Source organism: Pristiophorus japonicus, chromosome 11, assembly GCF_044704955.1.
Source record: "Pristiophorus japonicus isolate sPriJap1 chromosome 11, sPriJap1.hap1, whole genome shotgun sequence".
Taxonomy (NCBI): domain Eukaryota; kingdom Metazoa; phylum Chordata; class Chondrichthyes; family Pristiophoridae; genus Pristiophorus; species Pristiophorus japonicus.
In genome coordinates this window covers 32,495,599-32,522,147 of record NC_091987.1, presented here as the reverse complement: position 1 = coordinate 32,522,147, position 26,549 = coordinate 32,495,599, and the positions used below count along the sequence as shown (strand labels likewise).

At 43.8% G+C, this 26,549-nt stretch overlaps 1 protein-coding gene across 2 annotated transcripts in view; it reads left to right on the top strand.

Moving 5' to 3' along the window:
• LOC139276003 (rho guanine nucleotide exchange factor TIAM1-like) overlaps positions 1–26,549 on the top strand; it is a 421,871-nt gene that overhangs the window by 355,715 nt on the left and 39,607 nt on the right. For both annotated transcript variants that reach the window (XM_070893321.1, XM_070893322.1), the window contains 3 exons: positions 12,832–13,008; positions 20,405–20,473; positions 20,572–20,697. In XM_070893321.1, the coding sequence (XP_070749422.1) occupies positions 12,832–13,008; positions 20,405–20,473; positions 20,572–20,697 (372 nt within the window). The remainder of the gene's footprint in view (positions 1–12,831; positions 13,009–20,404; positions 20,474–20,571; positions 20,698–26,549) is intronic.

The window sequence follows — 26,549 nt, the reverse complement described above, 5'->3', positions numbered from 1 at the left end:
AGGGGTTAAACTAATATGGCAGGTGGATGGGAACGTATGCAGGGAGACAGACGGAAGTAGAATGGAGGCAGAAGCAAAAAATAGAAAGAAGAAAAGTAAAAGTAGAGGGCAGAGAAATCCAAGGCAAAAATCAAAAAGAGCCACATTACAACAAAATTCTAAAGGGGCAAAGTGTGTTAAAAAGACAAGCCTGAAGGCTCTGTGCCTCAATGCGAGGAGTATTTGTAATAAGGTGGACAAATTAACTGCGCAGGCAACTATTAACGAATATAATATAATTGGCATCATGGAGACATGGCTCCAGGGTGACCAAGGCTGGGAACTCAACATCCAGGGGTATTCAACATTCAGGAAAGATAGACAGGAAAAGGAGGTGGGGTAGCATTGCTGGTTAAAGAGGAAATTAACACAATAGTAAGAAAGGACATTAGCTTGGATGATGTGGAATCTGTATGGGTAGAGTTGCAGAATACCAAAGGGTAGAAAATGCTAGTGGGAGTTGTGTACAGACCACCAAACAGTAGTAGTGAGGTTGGGGACAGCATCAAACAAGAAATTAGAGATGTATGCAATAAGGGTACAGCAGTTATCATGGCGACTTTACATATAGATTGGGCTAACCAAATTGGTAGCAATACGGTGGAGGAGGAATTCCTGGAGTGTATTCGGGATGCTTTTCTAGATCAATATGTCGAGGAACCAACTAGAGGGCTGGCCATCCTCGACTGGGTGATGTGCAATGAGAAAGGACTAATTAGCAATCTTGTTGTGTGAGGCCCTTTGGGGGAAGAGTGACCATAATATGGTAGAATTCTTTATTAAGGTGGAGAGTGACACAGTTAATTCAGAGACGAGGGTCCTGAACTTAGGGAAAGGTAACTTCGATGGTATGAGACGTGAACTGGCTAGAATAGACTGGCGAATGATACTTACAGGCTTGACGGTGGATAGGCAATGGCAAACATTTAAAGATCACATGGATGAACTTCAACAATTGTACTTCCTGGTCTGAAGTAAAAATAAAACGGGGAAGTTGGCTCAACCATGGCTAACAAGGGAAATTAAGAATAGTGTTAAATCCAAGGAAGAGGCATTTAAATTGGCCAGAAAAAGCAGCAAACCTGAGGTCTGGGAGAAATTTGAAATTCAGCAGAGGAGGACAAAAGGTTTAATTTGCTGGAAACATAAAAATTGACTGCAAAAGCTTCTATAGATATGTGAAGAGAAAAAGATTAGTGAACACAAACGTGGGTCCTTTGCAGTCAGAATCAGGTGAATTTATAATGGGGAACAAAGAAATAATAGACCAATTGAACAAATACTTAGGTTCTGTCTTCACGAAGAAAGACACAAATAACCTTCCGGAAATACTAGCGGACAAAGGCTCTAGTGAGAAGGAGGAACTGAAGGAAATCCTTATTCGTCAGGAAATTGTGTTAGAGAAATTGATGGGATTGAAGGCCGATAAATCCCCAGGGCTTGAGTCTGCATCTCAGAGTATTTAAGGAAGTGGCCCTAGAAATAGTGGATGCATTGGTGATCATTTTCCAGCAGTCTATCGACTCTGGATCAGTTCCTATGGACGGGAGTGTAGCTAATGTAACACCACTTTTTAAAAAAAGGAGGGAGAGAGAAAACAGGGAATTTATAGACCGGTTAGCCTGACATCAGTTGAGGGGAAAATGTTGGAATCAATTATTAAAGATGAAATAGCAGCACATTTGGAAAGCAATGACAGGATCGATCCAAGTCAGCATGGATTTATGAAAGGGAAATCATGCTTGACAAATCTTCTAGAATTTTTTGAGGATGTAACTAGTAGAGTGGACGGGAGAACCAGTGAATGTGGTGCATCTGGACTTTCAAAAGGCTTTTGACAAGATCCAACACACGAGATTGGTGTGCAAAATTGAAGCACGTGATATTGGGGGTAATCTATTGACGTGGATAGCGAACTGGTTGGCAGGCAGGAAGCAGAGAGTCGGGATAAACGGGTCCTTTTCAGAATGGCAGGCAGTGACTAATCAGGTGCCGCAGGGCTCAGTGCTGGGACACCAGCTATTTACAATATACATCAATGATTTAGATGAAGGAATTGAGTGTATTATCTCTAGTTTTGCAGATGACACTAAACTGGGTGGCGGTGTGAGCTGTGAGGAGGATGCTAAGAGGCTGCAGGGTGACTTGGACAGGTTAGGTGAGTGGGCAAATGCATGGCAGATGCAGTATAATGTGAATAAATGTGAGGTTTGGTGGCAAAAACACGAGGACAGGATATTATCTGAATGGCGGCAGATTAGGAAAAGGGGAGGTGTAATGAGACCTGGGTGTCATGGTACATCAGTATGAAAGTTGGCATGCAGGTACAGCAGGCGCTGAAGAAGGCAAATGGCATGTTGGCCTTCATAGCTAGGGTATTTGAGTATAGAAGCAGGGAGATCTTACTGCAGTTGTACAGGGCCTTGGTGAGGCCTCACCTGGAATATTGTGTTCAGTTTTTGGTCTCCTAATCTGAGGAAGGACATTCTTGCTATTGAGGGAGTGCAGCGAAGGTTCACCAGACTGATTCTCAGGATGGCTGGACTGACATATGAGGAGAGACTGGATCAACTGGGCCTGTATTCATTGGAGTTTAGAAAAATGAGAGGGAATCTCATAGAAACATATACTGACGGGACTGGACAGGTTCGATGCAGGAAGAATGTTCCCGATGTTGTGGAAATCCAGAACCAGGGGACACAGTCTAAGGATAAGGGGTAAGCAATTTAGGACCGAGATGAGGAGAAACTTCTTCACTCAGAGTTGTCAACCTGTGGAATTCCCTGCCGCAGAGAGTTGTTGATGCCAGTTCGTTGGATATGTTCAAGAGGGAGTTAGATATGGCCCTTAGGGCTAAAGGGATCAAGGGGTATGGAGAGAAAGCAGGAAAGGGGTACTGAGGTGAATGATCAGCCATGATCTTATTGAATGGTGGTGCAGGCTCGAAGTGCCGAATGGCCTACTCCTGCACCTATTTTCTATGTTTCTAACCACGTTGGTATGGGGCTGGAGTCACATATAGCCAGACAGCAGTCATTGTGGTAAAATGGTTTTAAATGAGAGTGGTGCATCGCATTGACGCAACATGAGGCTTAAGGGGAAGGTAGTGTGCATGGCAAATAGTAAAGAAACGTTGCAGCAAAATAACAAAAATGCAAAATGGTATGGTTGCAAGTTGGACACCAGACAACTGATTCAGTGTGAAAGACAAAAGTAGAAGCTGTCCATAAAAGGGGCAAGAGCAGGCGTAAAACTTTTTGGGGTAGAGTTCTGCTAGTTTGTGCTCGTTTTAGCACAGTCCAGATGAAATCGGCGAACCAGTACAAAAGATTGAGGAATTTTAAACACAAGTTACGAAGAGTATAAATAGAGTTCCCATGATTTTTGATGCTGTTTTAAAAATATTTTCACCCGAAGCTGGCCCCACCCACAAAACTAGCTACGATCGAAATAATGAGGGTGGCACCTCATCCACCACCTTAAATATTCACTCCCTCCACCACTGGCGCACTGTGGCTCCATGATGCACTGCAGCAACTCACCAAGGCATCTTCAATAGCAGTTCCCAAACCCACGACCTCTACCACTTAGAAGGTCAAGGGCAGCAGGTGCATGGGAACACCACCACCACCTGCAAGTTCCATTCCAAAGTCGCACACAATCCTGACTTGGAAATATATCGCCGTTCTTTCAGAGTTGCTGGAACTTCCTACCTAACAGCACTATGGGAGTACCTTCACCACGTGGACTGCATACGTACAAGAAGGTACCTCACCACCACCTTCTCGAGGGCAATTAGGGATGGGCAATAAATGCTCACCTTGTCAGTATCGTGCACGTCCCATGAACAAATAAAAAAAGTCCCTTATTTTTAATTTTTTTTCAATATACATTTTACCTGAAAGTAGTGATTTACGAACAACTTTGATTTTTAAATACCAATTTAAAAATGCACATTTTATGCATAACCATAAAATCTTTCTCAAATGCTTATGAAGTATTACTTTCTAATTGGTCTTATTCAACCTTAAATAATTATAAGCATGGTTTACTAAGTTGCCATCCTAGCTTTTGATCTAGTTATAATTTGTACATCTGTGGTCTGCCTACTTTGGCTACCTCAAGTGTTCCTACCCTTCAAAGTGATAAAGCACTCTATCTGACTGCTCGAGCAATGAATCTGGCTGCTGTTCTGCCCGTAATCTTTATGAAATGGAAGCTTCTCCAGTCTAATTGGAATTAAATTGTAAATGCAGTGAATAAAGATGAGTGAGCACTGTCTGATTTCTTTTTGATGTCGATGTGATTAATTTGATAGTGCTGTTGGCCTCGAAGGCTTGAACACAATATTGTAGCTGAACAGGCCACATTTGCCAAAGTCGTGTTTTAGGTATGAATTTACAGAGTTAAAGATTTCTTTGTTAGTATTTTCATAGATTATACTGATTTTGAACCAGTCATGGCTCACAAGTGGGGAAATTATTTTTGGTAGGGTCCACCTATTCGCAGTGGACCATTGCTCGAGTTTTGAAATCCTTTCTTCGAAGATTTTTTTGAACTTAATGCACTACTGTTATTTGAGTATGACAATAAATAAGTGAAAGTTAACATTTTTCTTATGAAAACTTAATTTTATTTTTCGACCAGTAGTGAAGTAGATTTTGCTCAATAAAACATCTACGATTTAAATGAGCAGTATGCTTCAATGATAGCATAACAGAGGCTATTTAAACTAAAGGGTTAATTGAGATGCTTACTGTTTCCAGTATCAGGAACCACACTTCCAGCTAATTATAATGTAAAAAAAAAATCTATATTGAATGCATTCTGGAATAGCATAGCTGTTTTGATACCTCATTCTAAAATGCTGATGGCAGTGTTAAGGACAGAGCAATCAATTTTTCAGGACATTGTTTTTTTTAAAATCTTCAGATGGAATAACTGAAGTTTTAGTAGTTTTTTAAATTGTGGAATATAAGGAGCAGTCGACATTGGTGAAACATTTAGAGTGAAATTCATAGTTTAAGTAAAGTCAGAGATCGCAAACCCATTTATATACATGCTTATTATTTGAGAATGAGAACACCAAAGTAGGCCACATTTTTTATACCTACTAAAAGTAGTTTGTCTCCTGTGGTATTGTTCATGGGTAATCTGGCTGAAGTGCAACTATTAAAATGGAACTTTGTTTAAGATGGACTGTTCCTTTAGAGGTACTCTCTGTGGGAAAGTGGTCCAAATAAGCACAACCTCAGATTAATTAGAGAGTAATTGTTAAAAGAAGTTCCTGTAGATTGACAGCTGCTTTGAAATAACTAACTTTCTTTTGTTCTTGTTTTATAATTTTGACACTTTGCGGTGTGACTCACTAGATTCAAAACTTAAAAAAATATTTCCCAGCACATCACCCATGGCTTTGCTGATAATAAATATTGCTTTTGTTTAAGGACAGGAATGTTGTATCATGTAACACATAATGTACTATTCTGCTGAGGTGCTGTTGTGCCCCAATAAAGCCACAAATTATTGATCAGGAAACAAAGTGCAAGGTCATTTAAAATGGAATTGTTTTGTCAGAATTGAATGGCAGAACATGCTCCAGGTGCTGAATGGCCCAATTCTGTTCCTATGTTACGAGGAGAAAGCAAGAAAAGCTTGTATTTAAGAGGTGCCTCTGTGTAAAGACCATGGGAATCACTGGAAAAGAGTCTTCAACTTCTTTCAGATTGGAATATGCTTATTGGTTTCATTCTGGAGTTTAGGTCAGAAGCACTCAGCACTTTAAAATTGTTCTGCATCTATGATAGAATGTGGCATCTGATATATTTTTAATAAATTGCCAATGGTTCTGTCATTGGATTTCTCCCAGTAAGTCAGATTACTTAGAACGTCAGGAATATTATAATATATTATTTTGCTGTTAAGATGGAGATATGTTAAACAGGCCTGTTCCTTTAAGGCCAGAAAGTCTAATTCCCATAAGTAAATGTGGCACGATTGAAAGAGGATCAAAGTTGGATGAATGGAGTTAAAGTACAGATCAGCCATAGTCTGATTGAATGGCAGAACAGGCTCGAGGTGCTGAATTGCCCAATCCTGTTCCTATGTTACCAGGAAGGAAGAAAAGCTTGTATTTAAAAGGTGCCGCTGTGTGAAGACTATGGGATAACAGGATCTTCAACTTCTTCTATATAAAGATCTAAACACAGTTATGTACATAGAACAGATAATGAATGATTACAATGATAACATGTCAGCAACTCGAACAGCTCTTTGCCTTTTATCTTTTTCCTTTCTCTCGCTATCACTTTCTCTTTCATCTCATATATATCCAACTTTCCCCCTCCCTATCCTCTCCCTTTCCCCAGGGGTTGAAGAAGCCACAACTTCTTCATCCCATAGTCCAGTCCTTTCGGAGAATTGCACATGTCACTCAGAAATGTCAGAATGCACTTAATGTGTAATTAATTACTTTGTAGTACAGTGACTGCGGCCATGTAGGTGAACATAGTAAGTGCATAGCAAGATCCCACAAACAACGATGAGGTGAATGAACAATTGATTTTATTTTGGTGCCATTAATTAAAGGAGGAATGGTGCCTAGGACACCAGGGGAACTCCTTGTTTTGCTTGTAGTAATAGCAATAGATAGTTAACATCCTTCTGAACCACTGGAATAGGCAGAAAGGACTTGGGTTTAATGTCTTGTCTCATGAAGGCTGGGGTCACCCATAATGCTGCATTCCCTCAATATTGGACTGGAGTGTCAGTCTAAATTATGAACTAAAGTACTGGATTGGGACTTGTCTCTGATTCGGCAACAGCAGTCCAAACTAAACCAAGTTAACAAGAAGACACATCATGCAGCAGTAAAGAGTTAAAATTGTGTAAGTGTTTGATCTAATAGGGTTAATATTACAGTAATAGGACTAGTGACATCTGAGTGATTTTATTACTCTAATATTTGAATATTAATGTTTGATTATCATGATTTGTGAGTTAAACTTCAGGGAAAAATTGGATGATTTAGAAAGTTTGGAATTCTTTGGATCTGCAGACTCTGAAGCTTAAATAGATTCATGTCTTGGGTAGGTTTTATGGGGTGCCAATTAGAATGCTGTTCAGTTTAAACTTGTACACAAACTTGCAGCCAAATTATACCTCCAAACAGCCTTGACATTTTCAGTCATTTGTGGTATTATGTGCTGATAGGAGGGTGCAAGAACATATTTGCCCATGGAATAATCTGCTGCATGAGAGAGGGCCGCCTGTGTCCTTTAGAAGCAACATTATTCTAACCAATCTAATCATGTCTTGTGACTTGGATTATTGAAGAACCAGCTTATATACTTTAAGACTGAAAAATATGGTGGGAGCTAATTTATTTAAACAGAACTCTGTGGAGCGTTCCAGCTTGGAGCTTTACCGAGAGCAACCCAACTGTCCTCAAGGTTTCTTTTAATTCTGGTGGTTTTAACTGGCCAACCTTCTGTTCCTGAGACATTTCAAGCATGTTCAAGTAACTAAAGAAAGAATTTAAATTGTGTTCAGTTGGACAGGATGCAGAAAAGAATGGAAGAAAGCTTCTAAACCAATGATTTATCTCAGCTGGATTAGTTGTCACACTGTTATTTGATGATGTAATTACTGGAATTATTTCCTTTGCCTCCACCCTTTTAATGAGGTACCAGTAATTTCCCTGTTATCTCTCTGTGTTGATAATATGTGGCCTTTAATCTTCCTATTGGCAAATCCCATTATCTTGCCACTCTTAATCTATATCATGGTGAGCTCCCTGTGCTGCTGTTTGGAATTTTGACTTTTCCTTCTATGAATCCTCGATTCTTGCTTTGACAATATTTTCCACATAACAGTATCAATAACGCTAGTCATATTCAGGCCTTCGGGGAGTAGGGGATTGGGCAGCCATGGCTCATAGCCATATTCCACTGGAAACTTGCCAGTTTAGATTTTGTGATTGGATTGTATGCCTGCATTTTTCACTTGCACTCATTTTTAAGTCGCTGTCTTGCCGCCCGCCCCAATCTCCCCATGTTAGGTCAGAAGTATCTGGAATTGCTTCCACCCATTCATACCACTTAAAGGTAAGTTACATTCATAAGTCAAAGTCAAAGGGACACACGGGCTTTTTTTCTTACATTATTTAGCATTGAATTTTCCGGATAAGGAGGAACTGTTTCTGTTAGGGGCCAAGCAGCTGAATTGTTGTTGCTAAAATCACCGAGAAAGCAACTGTAAATAAAACTCTCTCAAAGAGTTCGGAGAATCCTCAAAGACATGGTAATGTGTAAAGTGGCTCCTGCAATGCTAATGATCAGTCTACTTCAAGATCCATCAAGGTATCTAACTGAATACTGCACAGTCCAATGCTCCTTAGCAAGTCAATGCTACCTTATGCTGAGGGTTGTTTTAAAGCAGCTCAATCACTGAATTTCATGCTTTAACTGGCACATGAAGAAAGAACGTGAAAAGGATGGAAATTTTACTGAAATTCCTCTGCTTTTTCAATGGAGACGTTAACTGTTTATCTGTAAAGCATGCCCACCCATGTTCCACCACCAGAGAGCGCATCCCCTGAAGTCCGAAGGGATCACAGCATCCCTTGGGAGCACTGTATATAAGCCGGCCCCTAAGGCCTGTACCTCACTCTGGAGTGTCTTAATAAAGACTGAGGTCACTGTTACTTTAGCCTCTCTGTGTGTAGTCTCATCTGTGTTAGGAACACAATATTAACCTATTTAAAATAAATAAATGTCTCCATTGAAATAGTGGGAGTAATAATATATGTTAATCATTCGTACGATTGATTCCACAGGATAATTTCAATGCCCATGTCTTGCATAGCTTAAATGCATATTTTAGTTCAGTGCTGTGGAATTGTATTGACCGAAAAATAGGTTGGCCTTCTAATTGTGGAATCATGAAGTGTGTAAATGAGCAGACAACATAAATATAATTGTAACAGACTAAAGGCAATGCCTCAGATGAATGCTCAAGAATTGTATCAAAGAATGCCTACAGGAATTGTTTGAGTTTGATAATTGTGCAAAGAGAAGGAAAACTTAGCAGAGTATTTTCAATGTTAATGACATCCACCCCCCCTTTCCCCCCCTCCCCCGCCCCACAGACAGCACACAAACCAATACCTTAATAAAACATTTTTAAATCTATCTATACAGGAAATGTCTTTTTTTAGGCAGCCAGTATTAATTTTGGATTCCCTAAAGAGCTAGCATTTAGGTTAATCAATGGAGTTGCTGTGGAGTGTACCCGTAACCTAGATCTTTAGAGCAGCTGTCAGGCACAAAACAAGATTTAACATAGTGGGTCAGAGCAAGGGGAAAAATAAACCCTGAACATAGAAATCTCTGATTTTCTTTTGAAAATGTGTATAGTATTTATGGGTCCAAATTTCCCTAACCTGTTTTTCTGGCGCCCTCACTCGAACTGCGCCGCTTTTGCCCACCTCCAAGCGCGCCGAAAAAAGACCTCTGTATTTGGGCCGCTGCCCAGCTTTTCCTCCGTCGTGGTGCAGCATGGCCCAATTGAATGGGGGCGGAGCCAGGTCCCGGCGCTGTAAACAGTCTGCGTGCATGTGCAATAGCTCCTGGCAGGCCGTTTCTGCAAACGCACACTGCAGGCTGTGTGGGAAGGGACCTGAACCCGCCGTCCCTAGCCCTGGCCGAATGGGCTCCCTCATCGGCGGCCCGCTGCGTTCCCTAAGTTAGGACTTCTATTTTTTATTTGTTATTTACTGATTGATTTTGGTGCTTTAGGTGCAGGGTTCCTTCTATGTTTTTATGTGTTAGTTATTGATTGCTTATTACTTTGATCTTGGTGCTTTAGGGGCAGGATTCCTTCTATTTTATTAATTAATTGCTTATTACTTTTTGTGCTTTGTTTGGTACTTTAAATGTAGTTACTTGCGGCAATTCCTTAACTGTAAGTAAGGTCTTTCTATGCGAACAAAAGTGGACGCGTACGCTGCCCTAAGTTAGTTTAGTGCAACTTTTTTCTGGCCAAATTGGCATAAATGGTATAAGTGGCTGGGAACGCCCCCTTTTGGGGGGAAAAAAAACTGACCGAACAAAAAACCTAACTAACTCACTTACACTGGCGCAAATTAAATGGCCATATTTGCAACTAAAAAGATACACCAGAAAAATCAAGTTACACCAAAAAAACGGTGCAACTCATGGGGAAATTTGGGTCCTGAGAGGACAAGTAATCTCCTTTTATGATTTTTACCTTTTTAAATACATACTTTGTTGTGGTTCAAAAGTAACACAAGGGGCCCAAGTTTCGGGCCGCGTCTAGAACGGCGCAGCCCCGACCTGGACGCCCATTTTTCACGCCACAAAGTGTGCCTAAAAAAAAGCTTACCTATTCTCCGGCTCCCTGCAGGTCCTCTGGAGCTGGGCGCGGCGCAACACAAGCTGTAGGGGGCGGAGCCAGGTTGCTGCGCTGAAAACAGTGCCGGGACCTCTGCACAGGCGCGCTCCAGGCGCCCAAAACTCTGGGAGGGGCCCGAAGCACGCAGCCCCTAGTCCTGGTCGAATGGCCTCACTGGGACTGCATCGATAAGGCTGCCTACCACGCCCAGCTCCTGCTTACTCCGGACCGGGACCTGACCCGACTTGACTCCCGTTTCCCCCCCCCCCGACCTCCGCTCCTGATGCCGCCCCCCCCCCCGACCCGACCTCCACTCCTGATGCCGCCCCCCCCCCAACCTCCGCTCCCGACCCGACCCCCCGACCGACCTCCGCTCCCGACCCCACCCCCCCGACCGACCTCCGCTCCGACCTCCCCCCCCCCCCACCCCCCGACCGACCTCCGCTCCCGACCCCACCCCCCCGACCGACCTCTGCTCCGACCTCCCCCCCCCACACCCCCCGACCGACCTCCGCTCCCGACCCCACCCCCCGACCGACCTCCGCTCCGACCTCCCCCCCCCACACCCCCCGACCGACCTCCGCTCCCGATCCCAACCCCCGACCGACCTACGCTCTGACCTCTTTCCCCTCCCGCCCCCCGACTGACTGGCCGGCGCTCCCGACCCCCCTCCCCCAGACCCGACGCCACCTACCTGTCAATCCGGTAAGTCTAAGCTCAAAGTCTTGAGCAAGGCCCGTTCAGCTTCCCTCTCCTTTCTTTCTTTCTTTCTTTCTCTCTCTCGCTTTCTCGCTCTCGCTCTCGCTCTCGCTCTCGCTCTCGCTCTCGCTCTCTCTCTTTCTCCCTCCCTTCTCTCTCTCGCTCTCTCTTTCCCCCCCCCCCCTCCTCTGTCCCCCCCCTCCCCTCCCTCCCTTCTGTCCCCCCCTCCCCTCCCCCCTGCCTTATCTTCCCCCCCCCCTTCTCTCCCCCCGGCCTCCCTCCCCCCCCCTTCTCTCACCCCCTTCTCTTCCCCCCTTCTCACACTCCCCCTCCCCTCCCTCCCTTCTCACCCCCTCCCCTCCCTCCCTTCTCACCTTCCCTCCCCTCCCTCCCTTCTCACCCTCCCTCCCCTCCCTCCCTTCTCAGCCCCCTCCCCTCCCTCCCTTCTCACCCCCCTCCCTCCCTTCTCACCCCGCTCCCTCCCTTCTCACCCCCCTCCCTCCCTTCTCACCCCCCCTCCCTCCCTTCTCACCCCCCTCCCTCCCTTCTCACCCCTCTCCCTCCCCCTTCCTCTCTCCCCCTCTCCCCCACCCCTCCCCCTCTCTCCCCCCACCCCTCCCCCCACCCACTCACCCCCCCTCCACCCCCTCACACCCCTCCTCCTCCCCCTCCCCTCCACCCCCCTCTCCACCTCCCCTCCACTCCTCGCTGTCAGAAACACAGACACTGACAGAGAGTGAGAGAGACACACACAGAGAGCTAGAGACACTGACAGAGACACACGTTGGCGGGGGGGCGTCCCAGCATGCTTTCGGAGGACTCCCGGTGCAGCAGTCAGTAAGTAGAAAATGTTTTATTTATTGATTTTTAAAAAAATGTATTTTTTATTCATTTTTTGATTAATTTATTGATGTATTTATCATTTATTATTGATGATGGCTCTTTTTGTAAAACTGAAGTGTTTAATGTTTGTAAACTTCCCTTTAAACCCCCCCACCCAATTCCCTACGCCTGATTTTTTAACCTACGCCTGATTTTCTAAGTGTAGACAAGGTTTTTCTGCGCGTATAAAAATCTACACTTACTACATTCTAAGTTAGTTTGGAGTAAGTTTTCACTGCCTAAACTTTCAAAATGGGCATAAGTGGCCAGACACGCCCCCTTTAAAAAAAAAAAATCTGTTCCAAACTGAAACTGTTCTAACTGACTAAAACTGGAGCAAACTAAATGCCGAGAATTGCAATTTCTAAGATACTCCATTCTAAACCAGTTGCTCCAAAAAAACAGGAGCAACTCAGGCCGCAACTTGGCCCCATTGTATCTGCAAGGAATCGAACGGATTATATATGTTAAGATCATTTGATATATTGCATTGCGTAGTCATGGTTTAATAATTCAGAGAAAGTATCTTCTTTCACATGCTTGTCTTGCAAATTTTACAAACACTTGATGGGTTAGTATGAAAGAGCTTTAAGGGCACTTATTGTTAATATGTAGCTTTAGGCTTGGTGGAAGATACAATTCCTGAACATTATCATATACTGGGAATTGTATAAAATGGTTTATGATAATGTGCTGCACTGTGTGTCACAGCATCTAATTTACTGGAAGTTTAAATATGATTTTTTGGGGGGAACAAAGGATATTTTAAAAGTAAACATTCCTTATTTTCTTTTGTAGAGCACAGAGCAGGTAACAGCATTTTGTCGTGGTCTGCATGAATTAAGTCCACCCGACATGTCATCACAGCCTTTGGATTCTTTACCCTACCAAGTACCATCTCGACAACTGACTGATGCTGATAAACTACGCAAGGTCATTTGTGAACTAGTGGAAACAGAACAGACATATGTAAAGGTGAGAACACAGGAGATAGCAGTGACTGAAATCTAATTTTTTTTGAAAATCAGAAATGTGAATTTCATGATATTTGTCTTAGTACCCGACTTTGAAATATAAATATTCTAAATATTGTGTATGCAATAGATTTTTGGCTACAGTTTAAATTTGTTGCCTATTTTTTATCACTCCTCTCCCAACAGAATATTCTCCTTTAAACTTTGATATGTGCAATGGCAGACAGTGAATCTGTATAATTGACCTTAATGTCTGTGGGTTGGGAAGAGGGAAAATCAGTGAGGAGTTCTGCTCCTAATTGTTATCCAATTACCACTGCAATTTGTGTGTGTGTACACAAGGTAAGATTTAATCAGATTCTCCTCCGATGCCCTTCATGATAAAATAGTTTGCTAATAATAACTGGGCTGACACATTAAAAAAAGCCTCTTGGGCAAGGTACTGGAAGCTGACAGCTATTCCTAGAGCTGTATCCTAGCATGTGTGACTGCCTTCAAGAGAGAAGGATGTGGGAGGGGGAACTTTCAACATTTTTGTCACTGCTGTACTTAAAAAAAAATCAACCAAAATGACTAACGGACTGCTCAAGGCAGATCGAAATGAACCATTGGTTTCAGGCTGGAGCACCTGTTTCTCAACAGCAAACCATCTTACAGTAACTTAACCTTTGGAGTGGAAGTGTATGATTCCAATATAATATAGTAAGCAAAATAAGAGCACTTCAGTGCTTTAAAGGTTAATTTAATACAATTAAAATGATTGTGTATGTTTCATATTTTGCACTTGTAATTTATCAAATAGATATTTATAGAAATACATAGAATATGCAGCACAAAAGTGGGCCATTCGGTCCAACCAGTCCATGCCGGCGTTTGTGCTCCATTCCAGTCTCCTCCCATCCTTACTCATCTAACTCGATCAGCATAACCCTATATTCAATTCTCCCTCATATACTTATCTAGACTCCCCTTAAATGCATCTATACTATTCATCTCAACCACTCCCTGTGCTCGCAAGTTCTGCATTCTCACCACTCTCTGGGTAAAGAAGCTGCTTCTGGATTTTCTATTTGATTTCTTGGTGACTATCTTATTTTGATGGCCTCCATGTTTGCTGTTCCCCACAAGTGGAAACACTGGGCTCAATTTTCCCCGGTCATTTGTGCCGTTTTGTTTTGTGTATTTATTTTTTTCAAAGTTTCCCCCTGTGATCTGCGCCAGCGTAATTGACTTAGTTACGATTTTTATAAAGGCCAGGTTTTTTTTTTACATCATATCTGTGACGGTTTTTTCAATTGTTCGCAGTTTGGCCAACATTTTTTTCTCTTGGGTTGGCGTATCTGGCCACTCCCGAAAAACCTTCTAGTGAGTTAAGAAAACCAGCGCACATTCACAAATTTGTGCTGAAAGACACCATTGTTTTTAAATCGAAGATATTGGAGGGAGTCAAGAACACTGTCAAAATCAATAATAAAGTTCACATTTTTTTTTAACCCGTCAATGTAGAAGTGTAAATTTGTTGGATTTCAGAAGTTTCTCTTTTTTTTTTTACTCACTCACACGCCACCACCAAACATCTTGAAGCAGAGCTGGAGGGTCGTAGCTTTGGCCGGCAGAATCAGACTCGCGCCCGGACACAGCGGCTCGGGGTCGGCTACAAAACAAGCCAAGGAGGGGGAGGGGGAGGAGAGAGAGCAAGGTGCCGATCGGAAGGCTTGGAGCCCGGGGAGTGGGAGGGAGAGAGAGAGAGAGAGAGAAGTCACAAGACTCCAATTAAGGGTGGGGGGGGGAGGGGCGGGGGTGGAGAGAGAGTGAATGAGAGAGATGCCGATAAGGCTTGGAGCCTCGGGAGGGAGAGAGAGAAATCACAAGACTCCAATTAAAGGTGGGGGTGGGGTGGGGGTGGCTGGAGAGAGAGGAGAAGTCACAAGACTTTTCTCTCATCCCCCTTATTCGAAGACCACCTGCTAAGCTTGGTCTTGGACATTCTACCACCCCTGCCCACAGGTGGTGGTGCAGTGTTTCGGGGCTTGATAACAAGCTTATTCTTTCTAATATCTCGGGTACTGCGCACCTCTTGGGGGCGGGGGGCATCGGTACAGGCAGTAAGTTGGAGGGCCTGGCTTTGGGCTCTTCAGAGATTGGAATGGGAGTGACAGTTGATTCTGTCAATGGACGTGGGGTCTGGGCGTGTTCCCTTATTGCAGCAGCTAACTCCAACATGCCGTCCCTCATGCACCCTGACAGTGTCTCAACAACCTGCAACATTCCCTCCCTCATGATGAGCAAAACTGTCTGAACTACCTGCAACATTACTCCCTCATGGTCAGTGACTTGGTTTGCACTACCTCTGACATTCCCTCCTTCATGGCCACTATTCTCTCACTGATGGTCCCAGATATCGTTCCCATTTCTCATATCATTGCTGTTACTTCTCCTGACAGTCCCGCTACCTCATCACTCACCCCACTGATGGCGTCCAGGAATGATTGGGTAAGGTCAATGCTCTCTGCACTCAATGACATAGTCTAATCCACATCTGTTAGATCCCGCACCTCAGGAGAGTGCGGTCGAGCTCTCCTTCCCCTTCTCCCCATGGGTGTGGCTCGCACCCCACCACTGGGGCACACAGCCTGGGACGGTGGAGCCCTGGGTGTGCCTCGCTGCACCGCACCGCACCACACCACACCACTGGGACCCACAACCTCAGAAGATGGGGCCCTGGGTTTGCCTCGCCGCACCCCACTACTGGGACCCGCAATCTCGGAAGGTGTGAAACCATGGAATGTCCCACCAACACTCAAACCACTAGTCATGGAAGGGGCTGTCACCTCCATGAGCGGCACCTCCTCCACAGTCAGTGCGACAGTACGAGCTTCATCCAGCTCCATCCCCTCTCCCTCACCCCCATGTTCTTGGTCTGGAGGGTTGGATTGGAAGATGTTTTCCTCTTCAGGCTCATCCTCGTCTGAATCATCTTCTGCATTATCAGGGTTGACTTCAAGTTCTATAAAAGATAACAGAACAGTCAAATGGTTAACAGCAGAGGAGTGAACAGGGTGGGTGGCAAGAGCAGGCTCACACATTGCAGGCCAGGCAGCAGGCTGATTTGAAGGGCCACAATGAATTTGCAGGACTTGCCCTCTCCCTCGAGTGTGGGCCCAGCTTGTGCAGTACTGATTGCTTTTCTCCAGGCAGGACCCATCAAAGCAATGACCCTCTCTTCCAAAGGAGTCAGTGGGTGCAGATTTGCCGGGCCTCCTCTTGTTCGAGTTCTTTCCCTGCAAAGATGAAAATGCAACTTTTTAGAAAGGGTGTCTTTCTGCTTGGTGGGACATATATAGCTGCTCACATTTATAATTGTAATTGCAATTCCATTGAATAAATAAAAATATTACTTACGCTATTTGACCAAGGTCCTTTCTTTTTACACTGGCCTCCAGATCTCGTGGTGGTCACCACTGTGCAGTAATCTTCTGCAACTTGGTTCCAGCGTTTCTTCATTTCTTTGGGTGGAACTTTTATGTGACCTCTGCTGGTATCCAGCTCCTGCCATCTGCCCTTATCACAGTAACTTGTGCCTCCACTTCTTCCTGTAAGAAATTCTTGGTCCTTGCTCCATGTTGCATCTTGTATTGCTCTAGCTACGATTTTCCCAATACTCTCACAGCACTCCTTCTCACACACACAACTGGCTCTTTAAAAATGGCCAATTGCCAAATCCAAGCTGTACTGAGCATGCATGTCAAAAACGTAACTTTTTTTTCCCACGCATGCGCAGAAGGTGCGGCTTAGTTTTTCGGCGCAGACAACAGGCTCCACCCCCCTGAGGCGGCTGGATATGTTGCGCGGCGCCAAATTTGAATTATACATCGGGGAAACTTTGGCAAAATATTTCTGGCCTCGAAAAATGGGCGTAACTCTGGCAATATGCCAGAAAACAGGCTTGGGGAAAATTAGGCCCCAAATCTGTATCTACTCTATCTACTCTTTCATCATTTTAAAGACCTCTATTGGGTCATCACTCAGCCTTCTCTTTACAAGAGAAAAGAGACCCAGCCTGTTCATCCTTTCCTGATCGGTATAACCTTGCATTTCTGGTGTCATCCTTATAAATCTTTCTGCCCCCCTCCAGTGCCTTTTTATAATAAAACCAGAACTGTACGCAGCACTCAAAAGTGTGGTCTAACCATTGTTCGATACAAGTTTAGCATAACTTCTCTACCTTTCAATTCGAACCCCTTAGAAATAAACCCTAGTGCTTGGTTTGCTTTTCTTCTAGCCTTATTAAACTGCGTCGTCACATTTAGTGATTTGTGTATTTATACTCTCAGATCCCTTTGCTTCTCTAACCCATTTAGATTCTTATTTTCCAAGTAATGTGACCTTATTTTTCTTATCAAAATGTCATACCTCACATTTATCTGTGTTGAAATTAATTTGCCAATTACATGCCCATTCTGCAAGTTTATGAATGTCGTCTTGAAATTTGTTGCACTTCTCCTCAGTATTGACTATCACCTCTAATTTGGTGTCATCCGCAAATTTAGAACTTGTGTTCTTGATTCCAAAGTCTAAATCCTTAATATAAATTTTGAACAACAGTGGTCCCAGTACTGATCCTTGTGGGATCCCACTTTTCACCTTCTGCCACCTTGAATAGCTACCCCTTACTCCTACTCTGCTTTCTGCCTGGCAGCCAGTTACTTATCCATTCTGCTACTTGTCCCCTGCCTGACTCCGCATGGTCTGACCTTTTATCATTAGTCTATTATGTGGCACCTTATTGAAGGCCTTTTGGAAATTTAGATAAATGACATCTATTGCATTACCCTGTCTACTCTCCTTGTTAACTCTTCAAAAAATTCAATGAGCTTGGTCAAGCAAGACTCCCCTGTTTGAAATCCATGCTGACTATTCATTATTATATTTTTGGGCCTAGCAATTCTGCTGTGTAGCTCCTGATTTTTTTTTTGCCGCTATTTTACTATTTTGTTTTATGTTCCTTGATAATTTAATTTCATAATTCCTCTTTGCGTTCCTAACATTTTTTGACTTCTACTGTCCATGTACTTAGTGTGGCACTTTTTTCTCCTGCCATTATGTTATCTCTAATAAGTACAGCTACTCCACCCCACCTTTTCCTCTCTCGTTTTCTAAATATATGTACCCTGCAATGTTTTAATTAGCTGTCCTTATTTTTCTATAGCCATATCTCAGTAATCCCAACTTTATCTGATTCTTCGCAATGTATTATTGCCTCCAGTTCCCCTGTTTTATTATGGACACTGTGTGCATTGCTGTACAGACAGTTTAACTCATTTCTAATATCAGTTCCTATCACTTTATTTTTAATCATCTTTTTACACTCCTGTTCTATTTATTCCCTGGTCATTTGCATCCTCCCTTACTTTAGTCTGTCCTATGCTCTCCTTTCCTGTTTTATTTATTTGTTTATTGATAGCCTGAATTAACATTAGGTCGACTGCTTTTGTTAAAAAAAAAAACACATTATTTTTCCTCACCCGAGAGCAAAAAAAAAACAACCAATCACCAACCTGCTGTCCTGTGATGTCACTGGGTCCAGGAGTCATTTACTTCAGCAGAATGGCTATTACTGGAAAACTTCACGCTTTTTGAAACCGGTTTAGTTATCCTGTTTCTTTATCTTTGGTCCTTACCTTATCTTGGTCTATATTTGTTCATCAGTAATGACCTTTTAGTCTGTTTTAAGGTTTACTTTCTTTTTTTTTTTACACACTGTTTTAGCGCTTAGAACAAATTAATGAAGAAAATTTGAAATATTTACTGACTCAAGCTTATACAAACCACCAAGTGTTAAAAGAAAAAAGAAAGAACGACTTGGATTTATATAGCGCCTTTCACGACCACCGGACGTCCCAAAGCGCTTTACAGCCAATGAAATACTTTTTGAAGTGTAGTCACTGTTGTCATGTGGGAATGTAAAGGCAAAAAGAAGCACCTCCTTCCCCCTCTGCACTGAATTCTTACTCTCACCAAATTCTGAACTTCCCACATGGTTCACAATCCACTCAGTTCCTACAAGTACGTTTACTTTATTAAATATCATTTTGTGATTTTTTTAAAACTACATAGTGATGTTCTCTTTAAAGGGTACAGTTGAGAAACCCTTCTTTTCTTTATACAGATGCAGATTGGTTATATCCAGCATTTTCTGTTTTTAGTGGACATTAAAAAATATAATTTTAAGAGCAATTTGAAATAATGCAGAAACTCTCATTATGGAAATTGTTCTGAATTATCTTGAAATATTGCTTTGGTCTGTTAATTCCTAAATTTACAATCTTGCAAATTAAAGTGCAGTAACTCTGGCTTAGTTTTGTTGGAATCTAGTTATGGATTTGTGAAGAGGTTTGAATTTAGTACACTGATGTGTAGAATTAGGCCCACTCCTGAATTTTCCCCAAAGCCATTTTTTGGTGTACTTGAAGAGTTACACCCCTTTTTTTGGGGCCCAACTATGTCAAAAAAAAAAATCAGCCAACTTTCCCCGTTTGAATTGTTCATTGTGGCGCTGCTTAGCCCGTCCTTTAGCTTTGGGGGTGGAGCCTAAGATCTGTGCCAAAAAGATCAGGTTGCAAAGGTAACGAGGGACACACTGCGGGCTGAAGCTGGAAAGTGAAACATACAACACATTCTGGCCAGCTCACAGCAACCTGCACAAGCACATTGCAGCAGCATTCCAGCATTAAATTATTGAAGTGTTTATGCCAAAAGTCTATTCCGCCCCCCCCCCCCGCCTCTCCTAACCCCTGGCCGAAAGCCCTCCCGGTGCCAATGCCAGTTAACGCTGCTAGCCCTGGCAGAAGGCCCTCCCTCCCCTCCTGGTGCCAGTTACCGCTGCTAGCCATGGCCGAAGGGCCTCCCTCCTCACGATGCTGGTTACAGCTGCTAGCCCTGGCCGAAGGGCCTCCCTCCGCTAGCTGCCACTCCTAACCCTGGCCGAAAGGCCTCCCACTCTCTCTCCGCTGCTGCTGTCTGAGCCTTGGAACTGCATCTGCTGCGCCAATTTTCTTAACTGCCCAGATGGTTTTACGCCATCCTAAGAAAATTGGAGTAAATCTGAGCTGGCCAAACTTGCTTAAATGGCCAGAATTGTCGCAGGTGGCAGGTTACGTCCCCAATGACGCAAAAAAAACTAACCTAAAAAAATCGTAACTAACTGAGTTATACGTGCGCACAATCTTTGGGGAAACGTGGATATTTTAATTTAGGCCAAAACAAGTGGCGCGCGCCAAAAAATACGTCGCAGATAAATGGGGAAAATTGAGCCCTTAAACTTAAGAATTTTCACTGAAAAAGAGTGCAAAATCATTTCTTGTACATCTGCCTAATGTCTGATGTTTGGTTCACAGGATCTGAATTGTCTCTTGGAGAGATATTTAAAACCTCTGCAGAAAGAGGTCTTTCTTACTCAAGATGAGGTAATGTAATTTATTTTCAAGCAGACATGGCTGTAAGACATTCACTCATTTATTATTATTTTGTGAATAAAACTTTTGATTTGCTGTTAAAATTTCAGCTTGATGTGCTTTTTGGAAACTTGAGGGAAATGGTTCAGTTCCAAGTAGAATTCTTAAAAACGCTGGAAGATGGTGTAAGATTGGTTTCAGACCTTGAAAAGCTTGAAACAGTCAATCAGTTCAAGGTAAGATTGTTTCAAAGCTCTCAGACCGGTTTCTCCTGCACACTATGTAGTTTTCCCCCCCTAGAATTTTTGTTCCATTATACTCTTGATCATTTTTCTACAGTATGTAAAATCTCACTAGGAAAAGGAGGGCAACAATAACAGTGCTGGTGAAAAACGAATTGAAAAAGATCTATAACAAAAGTTAGCATGATAAACCCATAGCACAAGCATGAAGGCAGAACCTAGTAGGAGTTTTAATACATTCTTGTATATGACTAAAAAAGATGGCCTTGATATTTCTTGTAAAATTCAAGAAAATCTGCATATAGTTACATCGCTATGCACACTGTGACTTTTGCTGTATTATTTTTAGCTTTATGTTGGGTGCCAAATTAAAGTTTTAATTAGCAGTTCAGTAGCCATATTTTTGTAGAATCCTAGAATGATACAGAACAGAAGGAGGCCCCGTTCGGCCCATCAGCCTGCGCTGGCTCTTTAAAAGAGCTATTAAATTAATCCCAGTCCCTTGCTCTTTATCCATAGCCCAGCAAATTTCTCCTTTCAAGTATTTTTCCAATTCCTTTTTGAAATTTATTGTTGAATCTGCTTCCACCACCCTGTCAGGCAGTGCGTTCCAGATCATCATAATTTGTTGTGCAATAAAATGTTTCCTCATGTCATCTCTGTTTTTTTTTGCAAATCACTTTAAATCTGTGTCCTCTGGTTACTGACCCTTCTGCCACTGGAAAAAAAATCTCTTTATTTATTCCATCAAAACCCTTCAAGATTTTGAAATACTCTATCAAATCTCCAATTAACCTTCTCTTCCCGAAGGAGAACAACCCCAGATTCTCGCGTGCTTCCACCATCCTTTCAGGCAGTGCATTCCAAATCATAACAACTCACTGTGTACAAAATGTTTTCATGTGTTGCCTCTGGTTCTTTGGTCAAGCACCTTAAAACTCTGTCCTCTGCTAACTGACCTTTGTCACTGGAAACAGTTTCTCTTTATTTACTCCATCAAAACCCTTCGAGGGGGGCGGCAGTTGATAGTGGGCACGGAAGCTGAAGAAGTTTTGGTGTGTTGGAAACTGATTTAACCATGGATACCTACTTAGCATTTTACTTCCGGGTTTCATGCCTCCAACGTGCGTCGGCGGGCGTGGTGTGCACCCGCATGACACAATCTCAACTCGACTATTTAAAGGGCAAATTCAAAGACGGAACTTGGAAGAGTTGGGGAGTTTCATATAGAGACGGCAGTTGTACAAGATGGACGCGGGATGCTCAAATTTTGCGCCCCACTTTAACAGCGCCTTGCTTGGTATACTGCTGGGGGCAGTAAGGAGATAATCTTCCCCAGCAACGGTAAGAAAAAAACCTGCTGCTGTCATGAAGGTGTGGTTAAAGATGGCTGAGGAGGTCAGTAGCAGAAGTATTGTGGCCTGACCCTGGATCCAATGGAGGATGTGCTTTAATGACCTAGCCTCGTTAGGAAAGGTGAGTACAGTTGCAAGTTCACCTACATTCTGTAGAGCACACACTCTCGCCCCCCCCCCCCCCCCCCCGCCACTCTGCCTTGTACTCCACCATATCACTCCTTACACCCATTGAAGAGCACCCATTGTTCATTTTCTGTGCATTTCTAAGCTCCCTATTTATCCATCCATTGCTGCCACTCAGCCCAATCCTTATGCAGTGTGATGCATCTGCCTGATAGTCACCCTCGCAGAATGCACTGCATCCATTGGGTGAAGATGTACCTGATAGACACTTGTATGTCTGTCTCCCCCTCCCCCTGTTGCAGGAGAAGCGAGCACAAAACAAAAGGGAGAAGGAGAGGAAGAGGACCAGAGATGGATCGCCACAGTTAGTGCAGTGGCCCCAACCAGAGGAAAAGGCCATGGCGATCAGTCGCATTTCTGCGCCCCTGGCCATCGGAGACTGGGACTTCGCAGCTGCCTGGTGATAGAATTAAATATCACCGACCCACATCTCATACAAGACTCAGTCATGTTGACTTGCTTTGAGCAACAAGTGAAATATGACCATCGTAATTGTGCTCAATAGCAACATTTTGACATTGCCAGTATTAATTCATGTCTGTCTCTTTTCTCCTCGAGGGCATTCCCACCTTCAACTGCAGTCCATGGACTTTCGTGACAATGATTCCTCTGAGGAGCTGGTTATTTCTGCGTGTGCACCGCCACGTGACTCATGCTTACCAGGCACCAGCACTTTGTTGGATCCAGTTAGAGAGTTGGGTGCATTCTCACCTGGTGACTCAATTCACAAGTGAGCAAGAGCAGGCAGTGGTGGCAGGGATAGCTGTGAAGAATCTACGCTCGAGGGCACATTCCTTTCCAAGCTCTGCTCAGCTGGACACATGCTGTACCCTGGGGGTCATCTATAAAAGGATAATCATTGAGGGGAAGCAGTAAATCTGCAACATACTGGCAGGCCTTCCACAGACGCCGTCCACCATTGCAGAGAGAATGGAGGAGACCAGCTCAAGCATGAGTGGTTTAATGTCGCAGAACATTACGGGGATGTCTTTCCTTGGATAATTGGACAATTCCATGGAACATAAATCATAGTTAAATAGTATTACATAGTATTTACAGCACAGAAACAGGATATTCGGTCCAATAGGTCCATGCTGGTGTTTATGCACCACACGAGCCTCCTCCCACCTTTCCTCATCTAACCCCATCAACCCCATCCTTTCTCCCTCATGTGTTTGTCTAGCTTCCCCTTAAATGCATCTATACTACTCACCTCAACCACACCTTGTGGTAGCAAGTTCCACATTCTACCACTTTCTGCGTAAATAACTTTCTCCTGAATATCTTTGTGGCTATCTTATATTTATGGCCCCTAGTTCTGGTCTCCCCCACAAGTGGAAAAATCTTCTCTACAACTACCTTATAAAACCCTTTCATAATCTTAAAGACCTCTAACAACTCACTCCTCAGACTTCTCTCTCATAGAGAAAAGAACCTCAGCCTGTTCAATTTTTCCTGATAGTTCTGGTATCATTCTAGTAAATCATTTTTTGCACCATCTCCAGTGCCTCTATATCCTTTTTATAATATGGAGACCAGAATTGTGGGAATCAAATGAGTCCATGCAGGCCTTGACCATGGCCATGCAGGCCTTGACCATGGCCATGCAGACTCTGGATGCCAACATGTCTGGGGCCATAAATAGGATGACCAACACCTTAACCTTGGCCTTATAGTATGCCACTGATCTGCACCAAACTGTTCTCCAGCTGGCCCATGAGAGTAATGATGGCGAAAGGGGACATGGAAGTGGGAACTCCACTCAAAGTACTTCCACTTCTCACCCATTGAGAACCCTCAGTCAGTGTCAAACATGCGGTCTCTTCTCCCGATGGCTGAGTCTACCCCTGCACAGGTGCAGGTGGAGCAGTCTTTGGTGGAGCCCTCATGGGCTCCAAAACCCAGAGATCGTCAGCCAAGACCATCTCAGCAGTCAAAGCAGAGATCTGAGCAGCCTGCTTCTATCTCTATGAAGCCACAGGGGTTGCACCACATAGGAATGGTAGGAAAAGGAAGAGCAAAGGTTTGTGGGTGAAAATGGGTGCTTGACAAAATGTTCTGTTAAGTTTTCATTGTTTAGTAGAATCACATAAAATTTATCACAATGCACCACTTTCCCATGTTGCCCATTCTTGGTTGCTGGATGGCAACTCACCTTTTCAGTTGCTTGTTGATGAATGGGAAGACATGAATTGATGGGAACCAATGGAAGGATGTGCAATAGGTGGATGGTTGGTTACAGGACTGCTTTGTGTCATTGGGGGATGGGGTGGGTGGGGGAAGGTTCTGGGGCGGGGTGGGGGTGGGGAGGCGGGTGGAAGAGTGGCCATCAGATGTGATGATTACATTGGTCCAGTGGTAGTGAATAATTGAATCTTACAGCTAGGGAATCCCTGGCAGCCTGAGCAGCAATGTGAGTGGCTAGTGTTGCGTTGGGCGCGTCATCTTCGTCCTCCTCGTCCTCCTCGTCCTCCTCCCCTCCATTGGAATCATCCATGGACGATGTGTGCTCAGTGCCTTGTACCTTCTGTAGCTCCAGTCCTCACTGCTATGCAAAGCTGTGCAGAGTGCAGCACAACACGATCATACTGGAGACCCTTGCTGGCGAGTACTGAAGGGTGCCTCCAGATCTGTTCAGGCACCTGAAGCACATCTTGAGCATGCCGATGACTTGCTCAATTACATATCTGGTGCTTATATTGTATCGCTGTTGGGCTTCATTGGCTGGGTTTCTCATGGGAGTCATCAGCCAAGACATTTGTCTCCTAGCAGCCCCATCCCTTGAGTCTGCTTGAGGGTCCAAAGAGATCAGGAGCTTGGACTGCAACAGGATGAAAGCATCTGATGCACACCTGCTTAAACCTGTTAATGTGGTTGCACACCAGCTAAACATTGATCAAATGGAATCCCTTACAGTTTACTAATACTCCTCGTTGAGTTGGCGGATTGCTTTGTGTGTGCAATCGATGACGCCCTGCACCTGTGGGAAGCCAGCTAGAGATACAAACCAGAGTGCCCGCTCATTCTGGCTTGTGTCGTCATAGACGAAGTTGGCATAATTGCTGGCCCTGGCAAACAATCCATCAGTGAACTGCCTTATGCATTTATGTGCAGCTGACTGGGAGATTCTGGATATGTCTCCTGTAGCGCCCTGGAAGGATCCGGAGGCAAAAAAGTTGAGGGTGGTGGTCACTATCACAGCCATTGATGATGTGTGGCCAGCAGATAACAGGTCGTCTTCGAGGAGGCTTCAGATGTCTTCCACCACCTGACGTGACGATCTCATCCTCCAGAAGCATTGTTCTTCCATGAGGTCAAGGAAGCTGAGCAATCTGCCTCTTCACCCTGTTACGCGGGTAGTGCCTCCTGCGACCTCGACGTCTCAGCTACTCCCCTCACTGCAGCTCCCTTCTCTGCTGACCACCTGCATGTCACTCCACACCAGGCTGTTGTTGCTCCCCTCTCTGCTGACCATTTATCTCTTTATCCGAGCTAAAATCTAAGGCAGCCATGGTGCCACTCATCCTAATCTTGAGTCTCAATACCTCCAAAATGCACAAATTAACCTCTTAACAAACCCTTTCCCAATGGGAGGTACGAAAGCAGCTGTGTGCACTGAGTTTTTATTGATGACTGTATGCCTGACTTTTAATGAACCGCAGGAATTTCCTTTCACTCTTTTTGCCTTAATTTCAGTGACATGTTTCAGCAAGCCCGGAAAACCCATATATGTCACGCTGAATTTAAATCCTGGTGAAAATCTTGTTGAAATTGCCTCATTTAAATATCATAAGCAGTAACCTGCCTCTCCGGAGGGGGTTGTGCACGTGCATGGAAACGTGCTTGAGTTAATTCCGGAAATCGGTGCATTGGAGCCGACTTCCAGACACGCTGACATTTTGGCTGATTTTAACAACCCTCCCAAACCCAAACCCAAACCCACGCGCACTTTACTGTTAAAATGTCCCTATATGCCTGTATTTATAAAGCCATGGATCCTGTGTGGCTTTTTAACAGCCTTGACACATTGTCCTGCCATCTTCAAATACTTGTGTACATACACCCCTGTATTATCTATTCCTGCACCCCTTTACAATTGTATCATTTAGTTTTCTGTTGCCTCTGTTCATTCTTCCTACCAAAATTTATCACTTCACACTTCTCTGCATTAAATTTCATCTGCCACATGTCTGCCCATTTCATCAGTCTTTGTCGTCTTGAAGTCTGTTACTATCCCCCGCACTGTTGCATTTCCGAGTTTCAAGTCATCTGCAAACTATGAAAAAGAGCAGTGATGCCAATACT